The sequence below is a fragment of the Chrysemys picta genome, chromosome 3 (genome assembly GCF_011386835.1).
Source record: "Chrysemys picta bellii isolate R12L10 chromosome 3, ASM1138683v2, whole genome shotgun sequence".
NCBI classification, from domain to species: Eukaryota; Metazoa; Chordata; order Testudines; family Emydidae; genus Chrysemys; species Chrysemys picta.
The window spans coordinates 32,720,492-32,745,226 of NC_088793.1; the positions used below are offsets into that span (position 1 = coordinate 32,720,492).

General features: G+C 44.4%; 1 protein-coding gene across 4 annotated transcripts in view; it reads right to left on the reverse strand.

Moving 5' to 3' along the window:
* Positions 1-1,469: 1,469 nt before the first annotated feature.
* Positions 1,470-24,735, reverse strand: part of HPCAL1 (hippocalcin like 1) — a 119,255-nt gene continuing 95,989 nt past the window's right edge. For all 4 annotated transcript variants that reach the window (XM_065587713.1, XM_065587710.1, XM_065587711.1 and 1 more), the window contains 3 exons: positions 10,459-10,861; positions 9,199-9,304; positions 1,470-2,646 (listed from right to left, as the gene is read on the reverse strand). In XM_065587713.1, coding sequence (XP_065443785.1) covers positions 2,549-2,646; positions 9,199-9,304; positions 10,459-10,836 — 582 coding nt within the window. In that variant the 5' untranslated portion in view covers positions 10,837-10,861 and the 3' untranslated portion in view covers positions 1,470-2,548. The remainder of the gene's footprint in view (positions 2,647-9,198; positions 9,305-10,458; positions 10,862-24,735) is intronic.

Sequence of the window (24,735 nt, forward strand, 5' to 3'; positions counted from 1 at the left end):
TACAATTCAAATGCTGCAGCATTCTAGTGCATGAGAACTTGACCGTGAAACAGACTAGAAACAGACTATAAAACAAGTATGAAACTGTTTAGTTATTTGTTTTTTCACTTGACTTGGACAGTTATTGCAGAGTGAAAATTACTGATAATAAACCTAATCTAAGATATGATTTGTAACATCGGTGAGAATTCTTTTTGTTAAATGATTTTAAAAAGAGAAAAATTTTAATTAAAAAACCCAAGTTCTTTCCTCTCTTACAATCTTCACTTATTAAAACTGGAAGAATTGCAAACATCGTTTTGTTCACTTGTTACCGGTCATGTGGTTTACTTTTAGCATTTCTTCCAGCGTGAACAAGGAAAAGCAGACAGATCGGTTTTAGCTAGTTTTCCTTTCAGCGTGACAGGGGAATGTTTGTTTTTCTAAGAGGTTCAAATTGAATTCTCTTAAAAAAAAAATCATGGAAACATTTCTCAGTCTCAGGTTTGGTAAAAGGTCACGTTATGCCAAATTTCATCCAGCAATATCTCTGATTGGGTATTGAAAGCGGCTCTTTCCCAATTTATTTTTACAGTGAAAGTGCATACTAACACCTAATTGCTGCTATCTTGGATCCTGCTTCCGCAAACTTTGTCTATTCAACTAAACACTTATGGACATGTTTAACTTTAGGCACACATTAAAGTCCCCATTGACTTGAAGGGGACTTAAATAGATGCTTAAGCACTTTGCTGTACTTCAGCATGTGCTTTATAAACATGGGTCTAGGAAAGCTTTGCATATTATGTCATTGATGCCAGACATTGTTTCAGTGGCACATACCTCGCTGAAAGGTACTTCTGGCTGCACAAATCCTCTGTATACTGGTAAGGAACTTGACATAGTATTTTTGGTCCAATAAAAAAGGCTGCATTACTTAGCTGCAGGATTGTTGGGGGACTGGATGGCACAGCACACTGGTAATAGGACATAGAGCCTCACACCATTATGTTAATAAACAATACTAGTAACACTAAGCACAAATACAGTGCTTTTTAGGTACAGAGAGAAGCAGGAACTCACACAGCGAGTCAATGGCAGAAGCCAGAGATAGAACCCAACTTTCCTGACTTCTAGTACCTGATGCTTTATCTACCAGCCAACTCTAAGTCCAGCCTAGGCCAGCGATGACTTGGAGCTATCAGCTCTTCAGTGGACTGTGTGAAATCACCGTGTCATAGTCTCAGTCTAGTTTCCTTTGGGGAAGGGTTCCCAAGGACCATCAACGTAGTGGACACTAAAATACTCTTGTTTGCTGGCTAATCTCAGCCAAGGATAGAAGGACAGTGGGGACTAGGTCGCCTCCCCTCCCCTAAATGAGATGTAAGGAAAGGAAGGGCAGGAAAGCTTTCAGTATTCTTGTCCTGACTGTATTCATCACATGCACAACTATGGAACAGTAACTTGTACCACTGGTTAAAATAAGACAGTTATTGACAAGAAAAGTAGTCTTTTATTTCAATGAATATTTCTTGGCATTAGGCAGATATTAAATAACACTGAATTGCACAAGACTATTAACATATTGACAGCAAAAGAATGGCGAGCATAGCAAAGTTTAGAACAACAGCGTTAGTCACATCACCTCATGTCACTCAAAAGCCAGTTAATGCTGCAACCACCACCAAGTGGGACTCCATCGAGAAATACAAAATGAGGATTATTCCTTTTATTCTTTTGTTAATACAGTAAACGCTGGAACGGTCAACAGTAAAAATGAACAAATATTTGCATACAGTAATTAAACAGAGTGAAATAGCCACAAATTGCTAGTCATGCATTTTCTTTAACAGCAATTTGCTAATGCATAAATATCTCAAAAACAATCTTCAAGATTTGAATAAATCACGGACAACAAGAAGAAATTAAGCTTGAATTCTACTTTATGCATAAATACCTGACCTACATATTAAAATTTTACTTCACTATATATATATATATGTATATATATATATTAAAAGAAAGTAGACAATTAGATAAGTGCAAGCAATTTTCCTCAAAAGCACAGACAATTTGGAACCATGCCCAGAAAAGCTTTTTCTCTTCTTCTTTCTATTCCATTCAGTTCACATTTTGCTTCAAAAATGATGACCTACCATCTGCTATGTTGGATAAAAATTCTATCTAGTATCTTCTTAGGGCTACTAGAATATCATCGTTCTTACTGACTAAAAGATGGGATCTCTCACCAGAAATTTGAACTCTTTGTATCTGCATGTAAACATACCTTTCAATTACATTAATGGTGTAGAGTGAGTGGTAACATTGGAGGGGAGGAACAGGGAGAAAAACAGAACTGCAAAAGGAACATTGCACTCATGTTAGTGAGAGGAGTGAGGCAGTCCTCACTCTGATACACGCATGTGCGCGCGCACACACACACACACACACAATCTGGCAATGGAATCTTATCCACTAGCAAGTTGAGGAATGATTGAGAAGGCATCCATTTGCGAGCAAAGCTTGAACAACAAGCCAGCAGTTTCTTTGCAAACTGTCCAGAGTTTAATTAGAATTGACTTGCACTGCTTGGATCACATTGTAACAATCGCACAATAGAGGGATCACTCTTGGCACCTTTAATAAACTCTTCCAGGGACAGTTTACCTTGAAAGGAGAAAACAAAAACAAGTCACTTGCATTGCAAGATCAAACAGAGCTTAAAAATAAAACCTTCACAGAAAGCTTAAACACACACATCCTACTGCAAGTGGATTTAGGGTGAAACTGGCTGCAGTGCAGGGGAACCAGGCACTCCCTCCCTCCTCAAACCAGGATGCACTATTTTTTCAAGTAAACGAATCTAATATTTTACTTTACATTTGACATTAAACAGGGACATTATCAAGTTAAAACAATCGTACTAATAATGCCGCCTTAGATCAACAATTTAAGCAGAGAACTGGCTTAATACAAAACTGGAGTACAAACATTCATTAAAGATACACACAAACTAGTCTAGAAATAGTGCTTCAATCAAGGGTGAGATTTTAAACCACACAGAACCCAGGATATTTGCACCATATGCACTGATAGGCGATCATGTAACAGTGTCCCTAACACTGGGCAACGTGATGTTGTTTATTCTACATTTGTTAATTATTGCTATGGTCAGTTGTGCTGTGGTACAAGAAACAGGCCTTGAGTGATGCTGAAGCAACAGGACCGGCTCCAGGCACCAGCCCAGCAAGCAGGTGCTTGGGGCAGCTTGTCCGGCTCTTCTGCAGCGGGTCCCTCACTCCCTCTGGGAGCGAAGGACCTGCCGCCCAATTGCCGCTGAAGGCTGAAGCGGCGGGGGTAGAGCAGTTCGCGATCGCGGCTTCTCCCCCACCCCCTCAAACACACACACTTTTTTTCTTTTTGCTGCTTGGGGCGGCAAAAATCCTGGAGCCGGCCCTGTGAAGCGATGCCCTGTTTGCTGAGCTGGGCAAAACCTTTGCAATCAGACCCCTACAAATTAATTTTTCAGGCTTTGTTACAAACCTGAAACTTGGGCCAACTTCAACAATTTGGGCTGATTTATGGGGTTAGGGTTGAAAACCATGAAAAAAAAAATCTGTGGCTCTGACTGGCTTCTAGAACTTGAAACTCACAAAGGTGTGAATGCCCATTAATCAAAACGACCAGAGTTTGCACCGCTTGTAATTATTTGTTAGCCACCATTGCTGAAAAGTCTAGAACTGTTCTCTTATAACAGTTTCACTCTGGGACCACACCTACAAGCCCTGGGCTGGTGGAACTTCCACTGAGCTCAGTACAAGTGCTGCCTACAGAGGCTTTCAGGGTCGCCTTCATTAACTGTAATTTGAACAACAGTATTGAAATAGAATTATATTTTTCTGATCAATATTTTGCATCTGATGCATGTGCAATGGTATTCTCTTGTATAGTATGTTACACACCCACAGATGAAGAGAAATAAGCAACAAAACATTTATGAGAAATGAAATGGCTCTTTCTAGGATGATTTCACTGGGCCCGATGATTCCCCCCTTGAGTCAATGTAACCTCGGGTGACTGAAGCATGCTGAATTCCTGAAATGCCTTCTGGCTTTTATAATCTGGAGGTTTATTACAAGCTGGGAAAGTTTAGAACAGTCCTGAATTCAATGAACCTACTTACATGTCTAAAGTTGTAGGTCTGGGATAGTTATTAGTAGATGCTAATGACCTAAATACTCTGTAAAAGAAGTTTCTTATATGTGTAATTTGTTTAATCAGCAGGTTTTATACTTTTTAATAAAAATATTTGCTACTGGGATTGTCTATTACACAAAATATTTGGTCAGTCATGTCCATTTACATTACATCTGTATGAAGTATTTCATATAATTATATACCACAACATTCCATGGCAATTCTTACCCATTTAAATTGCCCCCATTATAGAAATAACCACCACATATTTTTATTTTGCCAAGAGAAAATAAACTCTTTGGAGAACAGCGTGGCACATTTTGCATAATCTTATGTGATCACTTATACCGAAGCCCCAATCATACTGCACATGTATTAGGAAGTAGATTTTAGCTTAGATCCTCAGCTGAGATTTTAAACCCACGTACAATGAACATACTCAAACATTCCATTGTGAGAACCACCTCATCACGTTTCAGTTCCACCCCTTAGGTTATATTCTCTAACATTTAGCACTGCTTTTAGCTCATATTGCTTTTTTTGGTTTTTAATTGCTCCTTTCATGCGTTTAGTTACATACTCCAGAGTACGGTATTATTTACAATTTTTCTTCCTACAACACTCATTCCCAGAGTATCAGAGCGTCTCAATGAATTACAGATGCATCTGTTCTCACTGTTCTTACACTCTATTTTTACTGTTTTTTATTTTTTTTTTTTAAAGACTAACATACATTTTATTGTTCCAAATGGAAGCTTCCTACCACAGATTCAGATTTTGCATTTGACTTTTGCTCGTTATCCCTTTTGCTACAAGTGTAAGGCCATGGGAGGGAGCAGATGTGTTACAACATTTGTTTTTATTAAAAATATTAGAGAAAAGGCATATAGAGATGGTCTCAGCCTATTGTGGGGACAAGGACCGGATTCAATGGTCATGCACCAGCATTAGCTCACCTGACCAAGGTATGTCATGTGCCAGGAGAGCAGAGACATGCAAGGGCCCAAAGCAAGACAAGGCACTTATATACTGGGCAAGCTGTTTTTTGTTAAAACACTGGCATTTCTGAGAAGAATTTTTGCTAGTCAAAATTTTCACAAAACTTCGCACAAGTTGATTTTGTTTGTGTGCAACACTCCAGAACAAAGTACAGTACAAAGCAAAATCTGGCAGCATTGCCCCACGGCACAGCAGACAATGAGAAGCCATTCAAGTCCCATCAATGAAGCACACACACACACACACACACACACACACACACACACGGTGCTATTCTCCGCTCTCTCGTCTGATAATGCAGGAGGGACAGCTAGAGGGGTTGAAATGTAAGCATTGCTCCATTACAGCTCTCAGTATGTACATTGCTTAGCAATACATTACTTACAGGAGTGACATTTTGCTAGTTATGGAATTGCTTTAATGAAACTATATATTCCAGGTTTTGCCACATTGCCCTATCACGTATCTCTGCATGCCACATGTCATAGAAAGACTACTTTACATGTTTTAGTTTTGTATCCCTCCACACGTAGAGCCAAAGAGTGAAATCCTGGCCCCATTGAAGTCAATGGCAAAACTCCTGTGGATCTCAGCAAAGCCAGGATTTTACCCCAGGGCTCTATCTACTGTCAGTTCAACAGAACATGACTCAGAGGGAGCCATAAAAATCTCTAAGGGTATGTCTACATTACCCGCTGGATTGGCAGGCAGTGATCGATCCAGTGGGGATCGATTTATCACGTCTTATCGTGTCTAAACTAATCAACCCCCGAGCCCTCTCCTGTCGACTCCTGTACTCCAGCGCCAGGAGAGGCGCAGGCAGAGTCAACAGGGGAGTGGCAGCAGTCGACTCACCGCGGTGAAGACACCACAGTAAGTCGATCTAAGTACACTGACTTCAGCTACGTGAATAACGTAGGTGAAGTTGCGCATCTTAGATCGATTCCCCCCTAGTGTAGATCAGGGCTAAGACAGAACAGCTTTAATAATAATAAAATAATAATTAATGGAGATATCCCATCTCCTAGAACTGGAAGGGACCTTGAAAGGTCATCGAGTCCAGCCCCCTGCCTTCACTAGCAGGACCAAGTACTGATTTTGCCCCAGATCCCCAAGTGGCCCCCTCAAGGATTGAACTCACAACCCTGGGTTTAGCAGGCCAGTGCTCAAACCACTGTGCTATCCCTCCCCCTTTCTACACCAAAGAGTCATAACTTTAAAAGTCGGATATCTCAGGCCTTTTCAGGGCTAGAACCAACTGCTGGGTCCCACTGAGAAACTGAACACCTCTCCTTTTCCAATAGGCAAAAGCTCCCGTGTCTACTCCGTTGCACCCTGAAATATCAGATTTTAAACTCTTGAAGGGCATGTCTGCACAGCAAAAGCCGCAAGTGAGTGAGCCTACACGAGCCAACGTGAGTCCAGCTAGCATGAGTAACAAAAGCAATGAAGACAGTGCAGCATGGGCTTCAGCATGGGTAGCACAAGCCTGGTGGCACAGACCCTGTACGTACTTTGCTTGCCAGCTTGCTCCAAAGCCAGCACTATGCTGTCTTCACTGCTATTGTTAGCCATCCTAGCTGGATTCAAGTTAGCTTGGGTAGGCTAGCCTGTGTACTACCTTTGCTATGCAGATATACCCTAAGAGCTGTCGCAGACCCAAGACTGAAGGCTGCCCATCTTGGGCCTCTAACCAAGGTAGTTTACAGGGAAAAATTCACAACTGATGGGACAAGGTGGAAACATTTCCTTGGCAGGGTGATGGGGGAAAACAATTGATTCTATTCCCCAGTTTCAGTCTGGGGAGATGAGTTAGTGGGCAAAGGGGGTGGCTAAAGGTGTCTGGTAAATTAATTTGTCACATGGTTACACAAACTGCAATATTGGTATTGCCTCCAAACATGGTATATATTGCAATGAAGCGATCTCTTGATGTAACAAAAACAAACCTGCAGCCTGAAGCAGCTTTTGGGGCGGGGCAGTGAGAATCAGCAGCGCCAGGACCACAGAGGCAAAGGTTGCAAGTTTGATAACTCTCTGCGTTAGACACATCATCCCAACAGCATCCCCCACAGCTCCCTACTCTCACTGCCCACTGTTGTATTCCTGGGCCATCAAAGCTTTTCTATGCAAACCATAGATCTAAGTTCTGGGTTTGGATAATGCGGCATTAGAAAGTGCAGTTTAGGGCCAGATTTTCAGAGGCACAATTTTGCAAGCACAAACCCCTGCCTTCCAAAAAAATCTGGACCTACATGATCACTTCTACAGCTGAATGGAGCTAGAAAAATCTAAAGATGCATAAAGCAGGAATATAAGACTGCAGGGCTGAGAAAAGAATGGAGGTACAAAGCTGAGGCCAAATCTGGCTCTCCTCATGCATGCGAGTAGCCTCACAGGAGGGAATTGTAAGGAGAGCCAGACTTTGTCCCTAGTTTGTACCTTCCCAGTTGAAGGCACTGAAGCACGAGCTGAAGGCACTGAAACTATAGAAGTTTCAGAGGAGCCTTTTCACACAAAAAGATAACGACGCGGTGGAACAGATTGCCAGAGACAGCAGCAGGAGATGAAACTGAACAGGAAAAAAAGAGAGTGGGGGGAAGAGAGAGGCAGTAAAGTGGCTAGCAGCTTTGCCTCCCCTCTAAGTAGGCAGATGCATCTATTCAAGCTGCCACTCTCCCAACAATTACAGTGGGCCATAGTCCGAGATGCCTGGGTCACTGAATACAATTTTAAGCATAGCTCTGACTTGGTTCTACTGGCAAGGACTACTTAGATGGATGACATAAGATCGCTCTATGCAACATGCAATTAGGATGTTTGCAGAAGCAGTTACTCAGGTACTGCCCTGTAAAACACTGCATGAGATTGATTTGGGCACGGCCCTCATAGGAGCAGGGTGATTTTTGCAAAGGGAAAAATGAGGGCACTCCGGTCACGGAGCTGGCACAGGGAACAAGCTGGACAGGCATAGGAGAGGTGAGCAGGCCGCATTTGGAGACGCAGCAAGGGAGAAGAGGGTCCTCAATCTTCTCTTCGCCTCTCCTCAGGCAAGAACCCCCTCCCCCACACTACCTGCCATCCTCTCCTCTTGCAGTATACAAGCTGGGGGGGAAAGCACACTACTGGCCCGCAGCAGCCCCTTATTCTTCTCTACCAGTCCCCTCCTCATTCACTGTATTTGCCACCCTGTATTTGTGTTCTCTCTCTGGCTTCATACTCCTCCTCCCGTTTCTATTCTTTGTTCTATTTCCCTCTGCTCATTTTCTCCCTTGCTCATTCTACAATCTAGCTCCTCCCTGCCTCTGTTACCATTTTGCCATCACTCTGCCCCACTCACAGTCTGCCTTTTCTTTTGCCCTCCAGAGCGAGGCTCCCATTTGCCTTTCCTGTGCCATACCACAATTTGTTACCCATTGACAGTGCAAAGGCAAGGTGGAGAAGAAGGGCTGCTCTCAGTGTTCTACAGACAGATGGCCATGCAGCTGAGCTGCCTGGAGTCCAACAGGGTAGGGTGCCTGATTCCACGGGTGGAGGGCAGATAAGGTTTGAGAAAAGATTTCACACACAGGTGTGTATGAAGGAAGAGATCAGAGGGCAAGGCAGTGTAGCAACATTCAGCAGACCAAGCCTGGGGACAGATCTTACTTCTGATGCACATGCACTTAGCTTGCTGCCAATTTCACTAGCTTGGTTTGTCAGCAGATAGACTGTCTGAACGGGTGAGTGTTGCAAATAAGGGGCCACACCTTTTTACAAAAAAGATCAGTACAAGTCTGGAAAATAGGGACCTTGTTGGTTTCTACAAACACAAAGGCTCATTCTCCTTTATTTTATTTGGTTACAGACAACAGACACTCAGATGTTCCTGTGACTGACACCACTATGAAATGACAGACAGAACTGAAGCCTCCCTGAAAGCAATTTTTTCTTTTAATTAAAAGTTAAGTGTTATCAGTATGGTATCAGACAATGCATGTTTATTTTTAAGACCTAATTAAGGACTTCTGGTGGAAATCATACCATCATTGTTTGTGTCCATCTGTCTGAAGATTTTGTCTGTTCGTTTCTCCGGAGTGGACTCATCTTCTGGCATTTTCATTACAGATGACACCATTTTGTAGATTGCCTAAATATATAAAAAATAATAATGAAAAAAAGCTATAAAGCATCAGGACTGAGGAAAGGAATTTAAGCCTTCAGCAGACCTTGGCAGACAAGGAATTACAAACTTGATCTGCTTTTTCCAGCATTTATTTCTGATTTAGAAAATCAACACAACTGCTATGTTAGTCAATCTAGTAGCCAAGTCAGTATTTAAGTTAACACACTAAAATACAAGAGCTAAAATATATAGGAAAAAAGTTCCCACATGTAATTTTCCTTCCTTCCATTTGAGTATGGGGAGTGGTCTCATTACTTCAGGATGGCTTTTAATGCACCTGCACAGGCACTTACTGCTCTTCAATAATTATTTGTGTACAGTGGGCTGGGAGGTAGCTACATTTCCATGCTATGGAAAGGCGATGGACTGACTAAATTGAATACCTATTATCCATTGAACTCATGAGGTACAGCATGGGCAAGACAAACTCCCCTGCCAATTTAATTTCTCCCCAGTGTGTTCTAGAGGAACCATTTCTTGGGGGAGAAAAGTTGTTCACGCTCCAGCTAAATTCTGTTCCTGGCAACACTTGCTGAAGCACTCAGAGAAGTTAACTATGATGGTGGTTTGGACACCTGTCCAGTAGGACCCGGCCTGAGAGCACCAAGAGGCCTTTCACTTTAAAAGCACGGGAGGGCTCAAACCACAGAATTTGAACTTCAGAGTATATTACATTCATATCTGGAATTATGGTTCAATCCATTATAATCCTTGGGGCTGTTTCCAAAATTTGAGTCCAGATCTGGTATCGATTTTGAACACCTCAAATGGAGGGGGTGGGAGGCAGGCAAGGTGACTGGGGTTTTGGTTCAGGCCCATTTCTCCTCAGAGCCTCTACACATTTGTAATTTGTGGGTAGAATTATTTTCTGCAGTGCCATTTGGAATGGCAGTGCCATTTGGAATGACAGTGCGAAGAACTGCATCAGGAACATGCTCCAGCACCGATGCACTGGCTGCAACTCCTTTAAAGTACCAGCAGCTAGCAGAACGGCTGTTAGGGTGTACCTCTACCTAGACCTGAAGTCTCTAGCTCAGCAGGCAAGTGGTTCCAGCAATATTAATTCAAACGGTAATTTTTTCAAAAGGTAAGTTTTACAAAACGAGACCATTCCTCACCTGCACAATTTCAAGCATTTCGCCACGACTGATATATCCATTGCCATCAAGATCATACATGCTAAATGCCCATTTCAGCTTCTGTTCGAGCTTTCCCCGAGAAGTGACGCTCAGCGCAATGATAAATTCCCTAAAGTCAATCGTCCCATCGCCGTTGGTATCAAAAGTGCGGAACACGTGCTCTGCAAACTTCGATGCATCACCATAGGGGAAAAAATTTGCATATATCTTTTTGAATTCCTCAACAGTCAAATGACCCGTGGGGCAATCTTTTAGGAAGCCTTTGTACCACTCCTGAAGCTCATGGTCTGTGAATTCTGTATTCTCCCGGAGATCCTGGAGTACCTCAGGTCGCAGCTTACTGTTCTGCTTCCCCATTCTGTTCTCGGTTAGGATCTAACAGCTGTAAAACAAAAGAGCAAGCACGTCACCTTCTGTGCCACGACTGAACTCCAATTGATATGTAACGCTCATGGACTGTAAACAAGTAATGCAGTGGAAAGATGGGTATTGATATGTGGACATCCAAGAAGTACAAACATATCAACTGATGAAGCCACCCCGCAGAGAGTACTTCTGCACTGCAGAGAGCACTGGGCTGTTAAATATAAGCATCTGCATACAGCTTTAAACAAGAAAGTGCTTATCTATTTCATTAACCTTCTCTGTCAAAGAAATATCTGATTTCACTCTCTCCTCCCCTTTTTCCAAGATCTCCCAGTTGCTGATGCTGCCCGTGGGGGGGCAAGGGAGGGTTGGGGGATGGAGAAGAGAAAAAATGGGTGGTTTTGGGTGACCCTGTGCATACCTCCTTGCTCAATCATGTTCCTCTCCCCACAGCTCTACCCCAGCTTACCCTGCTACACAGCTTGGGACCCTTGAGTCCAATGTGCTTTTCCAGCCTTTGACCACACAGCCCTGCCACAGGCTGACATGCTGCTATTACTGGGTTGGGCCAGGGTCCAGCACGGGAAGCAATGGGGAGAAAACTCTTGAAAAATGTCCATATTGAAAGACTGAAAATCTTCCCGTTAGAAATCAAAGACACAAAGGGCAGTTACAGTGAGCGTTCAGTGCCTAAGTCAATAGGAGTTGAAAGCGCCTGTCTCCTCCTAGTGCCTTTGAAAATCTCCTCCTAAAGCAGTACTTTCCCCCTTTACTGCTACCATCAATCAGTATCAAAGGCTCCTGCCCTGGCTCTGCAGCAGAGACATTCAGCAGAGCTGGAGGCAAGTCAAGGCCCTTCGGAAGGCTTTGCATTGCTTGAACCCGTGTTCAAACAGCGTAAGCAGGATGGAATAACAGAGGGGGATGGGAAGGGACAAAGGACAGAAGTGCTGCAGGGAGATCGGGACTGAAAGCAGGCCCCACATTTAATGGGATCAACCCAGAAGACCTTTTCCTCCCTTCTCCCAACACAGTTGCGGCAGCATGAGCAGCCGGGTCACCGAAGGAGAAGGAAAGGCATAAGTGATTCAGCTCTTTTAAACACATTTTAATTCACAATGTTCCTAGGAACCTATACAATGAGATTTTAAAAACAAAATACTTCCTGGGTTTGCAATCTGGCTGAAGCAATTGCAATGGCCTGGCATATGCATATGATGGGAGAATGACAAGGGTCTGGCTCCATGTTGAGTCAATCAGATTGCAGCTATTATACAAGCTTATTCAATGATAGTGCTCAGTACTTCAGAATGTAACATTCCCAACCTGAGCAAAAAGGCATCTCAATAATCTCATGGTTATATCAGGTGTTCAAGAAGGGTCTGAGTGCAACAGACATCCTCAGCCCGTTAGACAGGAGGGAGCCTTGGTGCTATGATGGCTTTGGTCACTTGTTTATTTCAGTACTTTGTAGACATTTGGAGCAAGCTGAAGGTGTTCACCCATACCAGATAAGAGACCCTTGATGACATTAATGATCTGGAGGATGGGATGGATTGCACCCTCAGAAAGTTCGCAGATGACACTAAGCTGGGGGGAGAGGTAGATACGCTGGAGGGCAGGGATAGGGTACAGAGTGACCTAGACCAGAGGTTCTCAAATTGTGGTCCGCAGATCTGCGAGCTCCATTCAGGTGGTCCGTGGATAGTTCCCTCTAAGGTGCGCATGTGGGCAGCCGCACACAAGAGAATGAAGGGCCACTCACCTAATTAGAGGAGCCGCGCAAGCGTGGCTCCACTAATTACGTGGATGGACCCTGGAGAAGATGCACATCTAAGGTGAGGTGGTGGCCTTGGGGAGAATCAGGGGTAGATGGGAGGGGGCAGTGGGGTGAGCAGAATTTGGGACGTGCAGGGCTGTGGTAGCCAGAGAAAGAGGCGATTTTCCCAAGCTCCAGGGCTGTGGCTGCCGGGGAGAGACCCCCCTCCTTCCCAGTCCCAGCTCAGGGGCTGCCACGGCGGGGGAGAGAGGGGACATCCATCACATTAGAAAGGTAAGACTACTGATATTAAAATATGAGTTGTGTGCTTTTATTTGTAGAATAAAAAAAGATTATTATTAAAAGTGCTATATAAAAAAACTTATCGGAAGTGCTTTACAGTAGTTAGCTAATAGTACAAACAACATTTGGAAAGATCATTAAGTGGTCCGCCGAGACCCTCAGTAATTTTCATGTGGTCCGTGAAAAAAAAAAAGTTTGAGAACCACTGACCGAGATAAATTGGAGGATTGGGCTAGAAGAAATCTGATGAGGTTCAACAAGGAAAGTGCAGAGTCCTGCACTTAGGAAGGGAGAATCCCATGCACTGTTACAGGCTGGGGACTGACTGGCTAAGCGACAGTTCCGCAGAAAAGGATCTGAGGATTACAGTGGATGAGAAGCTGGATATTAGTCGACAGTGTGCCCTTGTTGCCAAGAAGGCTAACGGCATATTGGACTGCATTAGTAGGAGCATTGCCAGCAGACCGAGGGAAGTAATTATTCCCCTCTATTCGGCACTGGTGAGGCCACATCTGGAGTATTGCGTGGTTTTGGCCCCCTCACTACAGGAAGGATGTGGACAAATTGGAGAGAGCCCAGCAGAGGGCAACGAAAATGATTAGGAGGTTGGGGCACATGACTTATGAGGAGAGGTTGAGGGAACTGGGCTTATTTAGTCTGCAGAAAAGAAGAGTGAGGGGGGATTTGATAGCAGCCTTCAACTACCTGAAGGGGGGTTCCAAAGAGGATGGAGCCAGGGGCGGCGAGTTGTATGGGCCCGTGCTCCAGCAAAATCAGGGCCTGGGGGGCCAGGCTCCACCAATGTTCGGAGTCGGGTCTTTCCCTCGGCCCCTCCTGCCGTCCCCGTGTGCCTCCCCCGGCCCTTCCTGCCGCCCCCAGAGTGTCCCTTGGCCCCGCCTCCCACCCCCGAGTGCCTCCCCCGGAGTGTCCCTGCCTGCCCTGGGCAGTGGGCGGCTGCTCCCTGCAGCTGGCTACAAGAGAGTGGCACTGGGGCAGGCTAAGGCGGGTGCTGTGCCTGCAGAGGGAGGAGGCGCATGCCAGTGTCCCCCCCCAGCAGGCGACTCCGAGGTGGGGGGCTTATCCTGGCTAGACCTCCTGAGCAGCAGCCTGGGGGGGGGGGGCAGGGAGGGCCCCACTCCCCTGGAGCTCACTGCTGCTGGTGGGGAGAGGGCTGGGGGAAGTCGTCCTTTCTGGCTCCCCACCCCAGCCCCGGGGCAGCCTGCCTGCTGCACCCCAAACTCTTCATTCCCAGCCCAACACCCCAACTCTCTGTCCCAGCCCAGAGCCCGCACCCAGCACCCAAACCCCCTCACACACCCAGCACCCCAAGCCCCCCCATACCCCAACCCCATGTCCCAGCCCAGAGCCTGCACCCAACCTCCCTCCCAGAACCTTCACCCCTTCCACACCCGAACTCTCTCCCAGAGCCTGCATTCCAAGCCCCCTCCTGCACCCAAACTCCCGCCCAGAACCTGCACCCCACACCTCCTCCTGCACCCCAACCCCCTGCCTGAGCCCAGAGCCTGCACCCAAACTCCGTCCCAGAGCCCGCACTCCTCCTGCACCCAAGCTTCTTCCCAGAGCCTGCACCCCACACCCCCTCTGCACCCAAACTCCATCCCAGAGCCTTGAGCGGGGAAGGGTGGGACTTGGATCGGTTCTGGGCACCAGCAAAAATTATACAAACCTGCCACCCCTGCATGGAGCTAGGCTGTTCTCAATGGTGGCAGATGACAAAACAAGGAGCAATGGTCTCAAGTTGCAGTGGGAGAGGTCTAGGTTGGATATTAGGAAAAACTATTTCACTAGGAGGGTGGTGAAGCACTGGAATGGGTTACCTCGGGAGGTGGTGGAATATCTATCCTTAGGTTTTTATGGCCTGGCTTGACAAAGCCCTGGCTGGGATGAATTAGTTGGGGTTGGTCCTGCTTTGAGCAGGGTATTGGAGTAGATGACCTCCTGAGGTCTCTTCCAACCCTAATCTTTTATGATCCTCTGTTTCTTTGAAAGGTGCTCAATACACTCTTATAAAAACAGTCAGTAACATACACGTTTTCCCCTCTTACCATCCTCAGCCTCTCGGTTACCCAGCAATATCAACCACTAACTGAGAAGACAGAGGAGCTCAAGGTTAGCAAACACACACTTAGCTACATACCACGGAGACTGACTTGATACCAGACACCTCTGTGTTCCTGGGGAACCAGGGTGCAGTATCCAGCCGGACTCATGAAAGACACCCCGCCCTCCCACCCAGCCTCTTCTTAAACCAAAACCCATCAGAAGAAGAAAACTTGCAGAGAGCAGTGAAGGGCATTCGGAGACACACCTAGACCCCTCCTGACAAGGGTGACAAGATTAAGACATCTCCATTAGTATACAGAATGGAGAGCAGAGACAACTCCCCTAGCCTCATCTGCATGAAAGATGGGACAGGAAGACATCTCAATTTACATAAAGAATGGAGAACAGAGAACCACACTGAATTCTGGGACCAGAAAAAGCAGGGAAGCACTGCATCATGGGAATCTCTGCTCCAGATGCTAATGAACCTATGTCTGCACACACCCAGCTCAGCAATTATCAGACCAATTCTAGTAATGAATCCTTAATTGATATCCAAATACTGAAGCAGCCTAGTTGCATTGTGAGCTCCCTGGAAGAAAACACCACCCATAGCCAAGAGTGATCAGCTCCTATTGTCTAGTCTAAAGAAAACCCTTGAGTCATCAGCTTACCTATAAACAAATCTAGTGTTCTCCCTTGAACCACTGTAATTTCTCTACAAAAATCCCTACTCACCCTCTAGTCAGGGTTCTGATGCTTAGATCCACACTATGCATCAGTTCCACTGGAACTCCATCTCCTGACTGATCGTGCTGGGGGCTCTGCCTGTCTCCAGCATTCAGAACCCTCAGCTACCACCATCATCTGGGAACCCTGACCAGTTCAAGCCTCAAGGAGTGAGTTCAAACTTCTCTCTCTGTTTTCCTTTCTACCTTAGGTATTAACCTTTAATCATGTATGTTATGTTGGTTTAGTCCTCCTTGTGTAGTTATTACTATTATTCAATAAATAACTTCTGTGGTTAAGTTGGTTGCTTCTCTCTCTCTTGCTGAACTTTACTCGTTTGTGTTTTTAGCTTCCCCCATTCACTCTACAGCAACGCTTCTTTTACCTAAGCTAAAGATCCCTGCAACGCCCAAAATACTGTGGGGTTTGCTCATCAAGTAGGTTACTGCCAGTATAATTGTGTTGGGGGAGTGGGGATAGGGACGTGCTGAATTTGGGACGCATAAGGGTAACAGCTTGAAAATGCTGCTTGACCCAGTCCATGGAGCCCAGGGGCATATAAGGAGAGACAGCTTGAAAGTGCTGCTTCCTCCAGCCCAGTGAGTCCAGAGACATATAAGGGGGTCAGCTTGACAGTGCTGATTGACCCGGTCCGCTCAGACTTGCTCTGTTAATGTACGTGTGGGTGTTCATCTGGTTCTGGGGTGGGAGTAACCCAGCCCTAGGGACCCTAGGACCTGCAAGATAGCTCCATTGGGAGGGGACTTGCAGAAGGGAGAAGTAGAGCTCCATATGTAAACACAAGTGACACAAGCAGTACATTGACAGGATTACAGAACCCCCTTCCCCAGAGGAGTAACCCGAATAAATGAGCATACCCCAAAGTAATGGGCAAATCTGGTAACACCGTCAACCTGCTGACTAAGGGCTAGTCTACACTAGAAGCGCTGTAGCGCATCTGGTGAAGATGCTCTATGCCGACGGTCTATACCAGCGGTTCTCAAACTTTTGTAGTGATGACCCCTTTCATACAGCAAGCCTCTGAGTGCGACCCCCCTTATAAATTAAAAACATTTTTTAAATATTTAACACTATTATAAATGCTGGAGGTGAAGCGGGGTTTGGGATGGAGGCTGACAGCTCGTGAACCCAGGTCATAACCTCGCGACCCTCTGAGAGGTCCCGACCCTCAGTTTGAGAACCTCTGGTCTATACTGTGAGACGTTGTAGCTATGTCGGCAGGAGACGCTCTCCTGCCAACATAGCGCAGTCCCCACCGGCACGGAGGTCGGTGTAACTTACATCGCTCAGGGGTGTGGCTTACTCAGCCCCCTGAGCGACATATGTTATACCGACATAATCTGTACTTTAGACAAACCTTAATACTGCCAGCTCTTTATTATGACAAAGGAGGTTCTTCGTTTGCAGCATCATCAGCTTTTGCAAATCGAAGTTCTGTGCAATGTTATGCCTCATTTGTATAGACATTGGTAAGAGTTCAAGAACATGCACTAACATACAAAAACCTACCAGAATCTCTCACATTGCTACATTAAAAAGGTTTGTACACTCATGAATCAATTTACTCTTAGCTTAAATTAAGGACCTAATTCTACGTTGCTTTGTATAGTCATTTACACCACTAAGTGAGTGCAAAGTGCATGTAGTGACTACGAGCAGACCAGGTCATGCATTGTGTGTGTGTGCAGTACTGTGCCCTACCTACATTGAGAAACAAGACAAGCGGAACACCAAGACGTGACACGACAAATGCAATGAGATAAGACATCTGATAACGAGTAAGCACTTTGCAGGCAGCAAAAGCTCAGTTCATGCACCAAAACCTAAAAAATGTGAAGGGTCACCAAAAATAACTGCAATACTTCAGAGGATTATCAATAACTGAATTCAACTGCATTTTATTTGTATTCCATTTACCTTCCACACAGCCGAAGCAATATAAAATCCACATCCTGCTCTGCGGCTTACTGCTTCGAAACAAAAACCAACCAGCTGCTCATTAATAAAACACACCAGGTTCAACGGAAAACTCTGCTGATATCATTAGCTGCTTCTGTTTTGTCGGAAACCACAAACATTCCAGCCCACTAGCATTATGTCTAGTCACTCAGTCACAAAGTTTGCTCTGTTCCTTTGACGCATCCCCAACTTGCTTCCAAAATGCTGAAACTAAACTGGCAGACACTAAAGCAGCAGCCATTTAGAGACACAGGGCACCTCTCTAGCTAACTGCAAGTTTGCAGCTACCAGTACTTCCTCTCCATCTGTATTTCAAACCCACTCTGCTCCACATATTCATACTCAAATGAGTCTGTATGCACAGGGCAGGGAACACAACCATACTTTCTACTCTGCTGCATTTTAAGGGGTGGTCAGGCCGCTGCAGAGAAGGGCGGATTAGAGTGAACAAAATCAGTCCAGTTTAGGAAGCCAATTATTTTAATGTAACGCTTCTGGCCCTGTATAAACCTTTCCCCCCTTCCCTTTTCCCTTCTAGAGGCCTCATCACCTGCTAAGAGTTACTATCTCCTGGTCAAAAGCTACTGAAGTCTGTGGGAGCCTTTCCATTGAGTTCAACAAGCTCTGAATCAGATCACAGGGCAACAGCAGCAGCATCTGAGAGAGCAGCAGAGGCTGTTTAAGGGCAGAAACCAGGAATAGCCTCAGATACATGGGGGAAATGCAGGCATGATCACCATTTCTTCACTCCCCACCCCAAAAACTGGTGGCTCAAGGAGGTGGTTGGGTAGGCAGATCTCAGCATTTTCCCCTTCCTCCTGCATCCCCATCAACTCTGAGAGTGACAGGCAGCTGGCCATGGGAGGGGAGGGAAAGAAAGGGAGATCTTGTAGCCTGGGAAGCCAGGGGACCATCCCCCCACTGAATCGAATGTTGGCTACAGGGCTGGGGAAGGGGAGACTGGAGAGCTGTGTGGGAGCTCAGATAGCAGGCCATTGCATAACAGGCAATGGGAACCTTCATTTCTCTAGAGCCCCCCCAAACTTCTTGACAACTGTTAAAACATGGCATTTCCACCATCCTCCAAAGGCTGTCCAATCTTACTCTCTTCCCAGGGTTTCTTTCATTATTAACTTAAACAGTGACTGAAAACCTCAGCCTGAGCTTGGTTATTTTCCTAATGTTTTTCTCCCTGTAGATTCTCTGTTGCCTGCCCCTCATTCTCATCCATGCTACAGAGATTCAAAACCTCTCTATACATCATGGTTGGAACGTACATGACACACCTGCTCTGGCTGCCAAGGTGAGTCAGCAACACAACTCTCCACCTTTATGCAGGTGTCAAACACCTGACACCCTGTGTTTCAACAACCCTGTGTTCAGAGGTAAGTGATGTTCACTGAATTAGTTCGGCCCTACAGCATGGCATCTACTGGGTAACATGGAAGGGACCGAAACTGTGATAAACCTGTGGAGAGTGGTATCGGCAGGAAGAGGAAAGGGCACTGGTAGCATTCTCCCACCATTGACACTGTAATTGTTTCTAACCCTTCTGTGGTGAACTCTGTGCAGTGTGGACAGGGATGTGTGGCTAGCTTTAGGAGAGAGTTGACTGGGATCAGCTACTGCTCTGTGAAGAATCCTCCACCTGAAACTGACTGATCTTTGGACACAAAATTTCTTCACACATTTCTGTGAATATGAACAAAATCACTCTGTGGTTTTTATACCCCAGGGGTAGGCAACCTGCGGCACACATGCTGAAGGCGACATGCAAGCTGATTTTCAGTGGCACTCACACTGCCCGGGTCCTGGCCATCGGCCTGGGGGGCTCTGCATTTTAATTTAATTTTAAATGAAGCTTCTTAAACATTTTAAAAACCTTATTTACTTTACATACAACAATAGTTTAGTTATATATTACAGACTTATAGAAAGTGACCTTCTAAAAACCATTAAAAATGTATTACTGGCACACGAAACCTTACATTAGAGTGAATAAATGAAAACTCGGCACACCACTTCTGAAAGGTTGCCGACCCCGTTATACCCCAATGAGCAGTGCGGCAAGGAGACTGTGGAATCAGGATCCAGGCATGCAAATAACCAGAGATTTATGACTGGTCTGTGGTAATCAGAAACTCCAAAGTTATCCTCACAAGGTGACCACAAACACACTATTAGGAGGGGGATCAATTTAAGAGCTCTTTGGGGCAGGGACTGTAATTTACTACGTTTGTGTTTTGCCTAGTGCAAGGGGTCTTGACCTGGTGGATGCCTCTAGTTGCTACTGCAATATAAATGCTAAACTAATAATAAAGGCTGTGTTGATTCCATTTACTGGAATATCACCACTTCCTTATGTGAGGAGAAGAGAGATTTATTGCAATTAGAACGAAATTCATTTGATATTAACTTCAAAAGCTCTATACTCCAATAGGCCTTTGCATTCAACAAATTATAGGTTACCTTAGGGGACTTCAAACCCATCTTGTAGTTCAGATTATTTTAGAAAAGTAACATGCAATGCATTAAAATGCAATTATTCTTCTGTGTCTGAGCTTTTCAAATGGATTCTTAATGTGCCAAACCCAAATATAAACCTGCAGTTGTGTAACCAATTTGTTAAGAGTAATTAAGTAAGTGACATTAATGTTAATTTATTAAAGCACATCCAAAGAAATAGCTCTTAGATAAGACTTGTGCTTCAGGTAGCTCCTGCAAAATGAAATGCCCAAATATCTCATTAATCATGACAAGAAACCCTGCTGCTGGCATCCAACTGACATTTCATTCAATTGCTCTAAAACTCTTTCATCAAATCAGATTCCCGAGGCTCACTAGCTGTTTTAGCCTTAGAAAGGCTTGGGAGGATAGTCAGTAATGGAAATCACAGGTAGTAGGCTCTCAAAGAGGAAAGTTTAAGTCAGTCTTATGATTAGTCTCTCTTTTGCCACATGATTTATACATTTCAAATAATATACTGGCTAATATCAGAGGGGTAGCTGTGTTAGTCTGGATCTGTAAAGAGTGACAAAGAGTCCTGCGGCACCTTATAGACTAACAGACGTATTGGAGCATAAGCTTTCATGGATGAATACTCACTTCGTCAGATGCATGAAGTGGAAATTTCCAGAGGCAGGTATAAATATGGAGGCAAGAATCAGTCTAAAGATAACGAGGTTAGTTCAATCAGGAAGGATGAGGCCCTCTTCTAGCAGTTGAGGAGTGAACACCAAGGGAGGAGAAACTGCTTTTGTAGTTGGCTAGCCATTCACAGTCTTTGTTTAATCCTGAGCTGATGGTGTCAAATTTGCAAATGAACTGAAGCTCAGCAGTTTCTCTTTGAAGTCTGGTCCTGAAGTTTTTTTGCTGCAGGATGGCTACCTTTAAATCTGCTATTGTGTGGCCAGGGAGATTGAAGTGTTCTCCTACAGGTTTTTGTATATTGCCATTCCTAATATCTGATATATACAAATTTCCACTACATGCATCTGACGAAGCGAATATTCACTCACGAAAGCTTATGCTCCAATATGTCTGTTAGTCTATAAGGTGCCACAGGACTCATACTGGAGAATATACACAAGCATTGGCTAAAACACGCTGCTGATGAAAATTCTTCCAGGTTTGAGAAAGGTAATGGTGGTATGAGGAAGAAGATTAAAGACTCCTGGAGCCCTTCACCCACCTATGAGCACTGATTTCATCTTGCTATGCTTCACAGGACACACTGGTCTACAATTTTTGAGAAGTCGTCTGCTTCAGAGATAAAATGTGCTATTTATTATGTATTTTGATGTGCTGAATTCAAATATTGCATCTGAAGAAGTGAGGTTCTTACCCACGAAAGCTTATGCTCCCAGTACTTCTGTTAGTCTCAAAGGTGCCACAGGACCCTCTGTTGCTTTTTACAGATTCAGACTAACACGGCTACCCCTCTGATACTTGAATTCAAATATGACAATTAAAACAACTGATTGGCTACTGTTTCTAAAATATTTAAGTTTTTACATTTTATGTCTATATATATTGTGTAGATAGTAGAGTTTTAATCATAAATTGTAAACCTAGGTCTTTTCATGTGTTTATGGTTGCTTTACATGATAATATTTCACCTGTCCTGTTTATGTAACACTTTAAAAATCAGCAAAAGGGTTAGATAAATAAAATTTATTATGAAACAAAAAGGCAAAAAACTATTCTGTACATAGTTTAGTCCTATTCAGTGTCTACTCGGCGCTTCTTGGCTTGTCTCTTGTATTCATTAAATGGAGCATCTCTTGTCACTGTCCAGCAATAGTCTGCAAGCATTGATGGGCTCCATTTGCCATGATAGCGTTTCTCCATTGTTGCAATGCCTGGTGAAATCACTCGCCGTGCTCGTCGCTCACTGCTCCGCAGTTCGGTGGAAAAAAATCTAGATGAGAGTGCAAAAAATGTATCTTTAGTGACATGTTGCAACCAAGGCTTTTGTATGCCTTGAGGAGGTTTTCCACCAACAACCTGTAGTTGTCTGCCTTGTTGTTTCCGAGAAAATTTATTGCCACTAACTGGAAGGCTTTCCATGCCGTCTTTTCCTTGCCACGCAGTGCATGGTCAAATGCATCATCTCAAAGAAGTTCACGAATCTGAGGACCAACAAAGACACCTTCCTTTATCTTAGCTTCACTTAACCGTGGAAATTTTCCACGGAGGTACTTGAAAGCTGCTTGTGTTTTGTCAATGGCCTTGACAAAGTTCTTCATCACACCCAGCTTGATGTGTAAGGGTGGTAACAAAATCTTCCTTGATTCAACAAGTGGTGGATGCTGAACACTTTTCCTCCCAGACTCCAATGACTGTCGGAGTGGCCAATCTTTCTTGAAGAGTGGGAATCTCTTGCACGACTGTCCCATTCGCAGAGAAAACAGCAGTACTTTGTGTATCCAGTCTGCAGACCAAGCAAGAGAGCAACAACCTTCAAATCGCCACAAAGCTGCCACTGATGTTGGTCATAGTTTATGCACCTCAAAAGTTGTTTCATGTTGTCATAGGTTTCCTTCATATGGAATGCATGACCAACTGGAATTGATGGCAAAACATTGCCATTATGCAGTAAAACAGTTTTAAGACTCGTCTTGGATGAATCAATGAACAGTCTCCACTCATCTGGATTGTGAACGATGTTGAGGGCTGCCATCACACCATCGATGTTGTTGCAGGCTACAAGATCACCTTCCATGAAGAAGAATGGGACAAGATCCTTTTGACGGTCACGGAACATGGAAACCCTAACATCACCTGCCAGGAGATTCCACTGCTGTAGTCTGGAGCCCAACAGCTCTGCTTTACTCTTGGGTAGTTCCAAATCCCTGACAAGGTCATTCAGTTCACCTTGTGTTATGAGGTGTGGTTCAGAGGAGGAGGATGGGAAAAAAATGTGGGTCCTGTGACATTGATGGTTCAGGACCAGAAGTTTCATCCTCTTCCTCGTCTGACTCAAGTGAGAATGATTCTGGTGCAACAGGAACTGGCAGTCCTTCTCCATGGGGTACCGGGCGTATAGCTGATGGAATGTTTGGATAATGCACAGTCCACTTTTTCTTCTTTGACACACCTTTCCCAACTGGAGGCACCATGCAGAAGAAACAATTGCTGGTATGATCTGTTGGCTCTCTCCAAATCATTGGCACTGCAAAAGGCATAGATTTCCTTTTCCTGTTCAACCACTGGCGAAGATTTCTTGCACAAGTGTTGCAGCATATGTGTGGGGCCCACCTCTTGTCCTGATCTCCAATTTTGCAGCCAAAATAAAGGTGATAGGCTTTCTTAACCATAGTGGTTATACTGCGCTTTTGTGATGCAAAAGTCACTTCACCACAAACATAGCAGAAATTATCTGCACTGTTCACACAAGTACGAGGCATCTCTGCTCACTTTGGCTAAACAGAAATGTGTCCCTTTGCAAAATCAAACACTGACAAATAAGAGAGCACGACACTGTATGATTTCTAGAGCTGATATAGGGCAATTTGTTCAGCAGAGTGATGTAAGCTTCGTTATGATTGCATCATCCATGACTTCTAGGAATAACATGATGCAATTCATATCATGTATGATGCAATACCAGCTTCAGATTGCATCATTCATTGTTTTGCCTAAAAAGCAAGCACTGTCCAAACCCAGTCATAGATTTATTCATAGATCCAGTCAAAGATGTATTTTAGTCATTTCTGGTTTAAATTGAGATCCCTTCCCTTTATAACTCACTTATCCTCCGCCATTCCCAAGTCAAGGGTCGTATATACTGACCCAATAGCATATCTTGAAAACTAGAGCCAATCAACAATTTTAAGTATCATTTTCGTTCTCAGTGACCCAGAATTAGTAAAGTTTGACTACATTTATTTCAGAAGCATTTTGGCTGTAGAGCAGTGACATTGTACTGCTGTTCTGGTTGACTCACCCACAATTTGGGGACCTTACTTAAAAGGCATTTAGCTCTTAGCATTTGCATGTACAATGTGTTAAAAGAGGTAGATTTAGACTGATGATAGATCCTTTGCTGGCAGATCAGTTAAGAAACCATCAGTCTGTCCCTCAAAATAGATTTCTTCATCACCTCCAAACTAACCACTGAGAAAGTGGCCAACCTTCCATCCTGGCAAGGTGTAGGAGAAAAGCTGTTGGTTTAGTAACAAATGTAGTATATTGAAAAGAGATAGCAAGACAAAGCCACCAAGAACAGCAATACTCGAAAGAAATTAAAGGAGGCTTTAAAAATTTCATCAAGGGATTTGTAATGTTGTAGAGCAAATGAAAAATAGGAAAGCTCAGCTTTTGATAGAGATTTAAATCAGAGGTACAGGAAAGTAAACAGGCAGCTCCATAACGGATGGAGGAGTGAATAGGCTTGGAGATTCAACGACCTTCCCCTAATTTCTCACTCTAGAAGTAGTCACTCCATATCAGGGATGAGACATAATATAAAGGTGCTGTAAGGGAAGACAGCATGCATCATAGCCAGTCCTATGCCTATTTTGCTTGATAAACAGAGATCTTAGTTTTCAGGG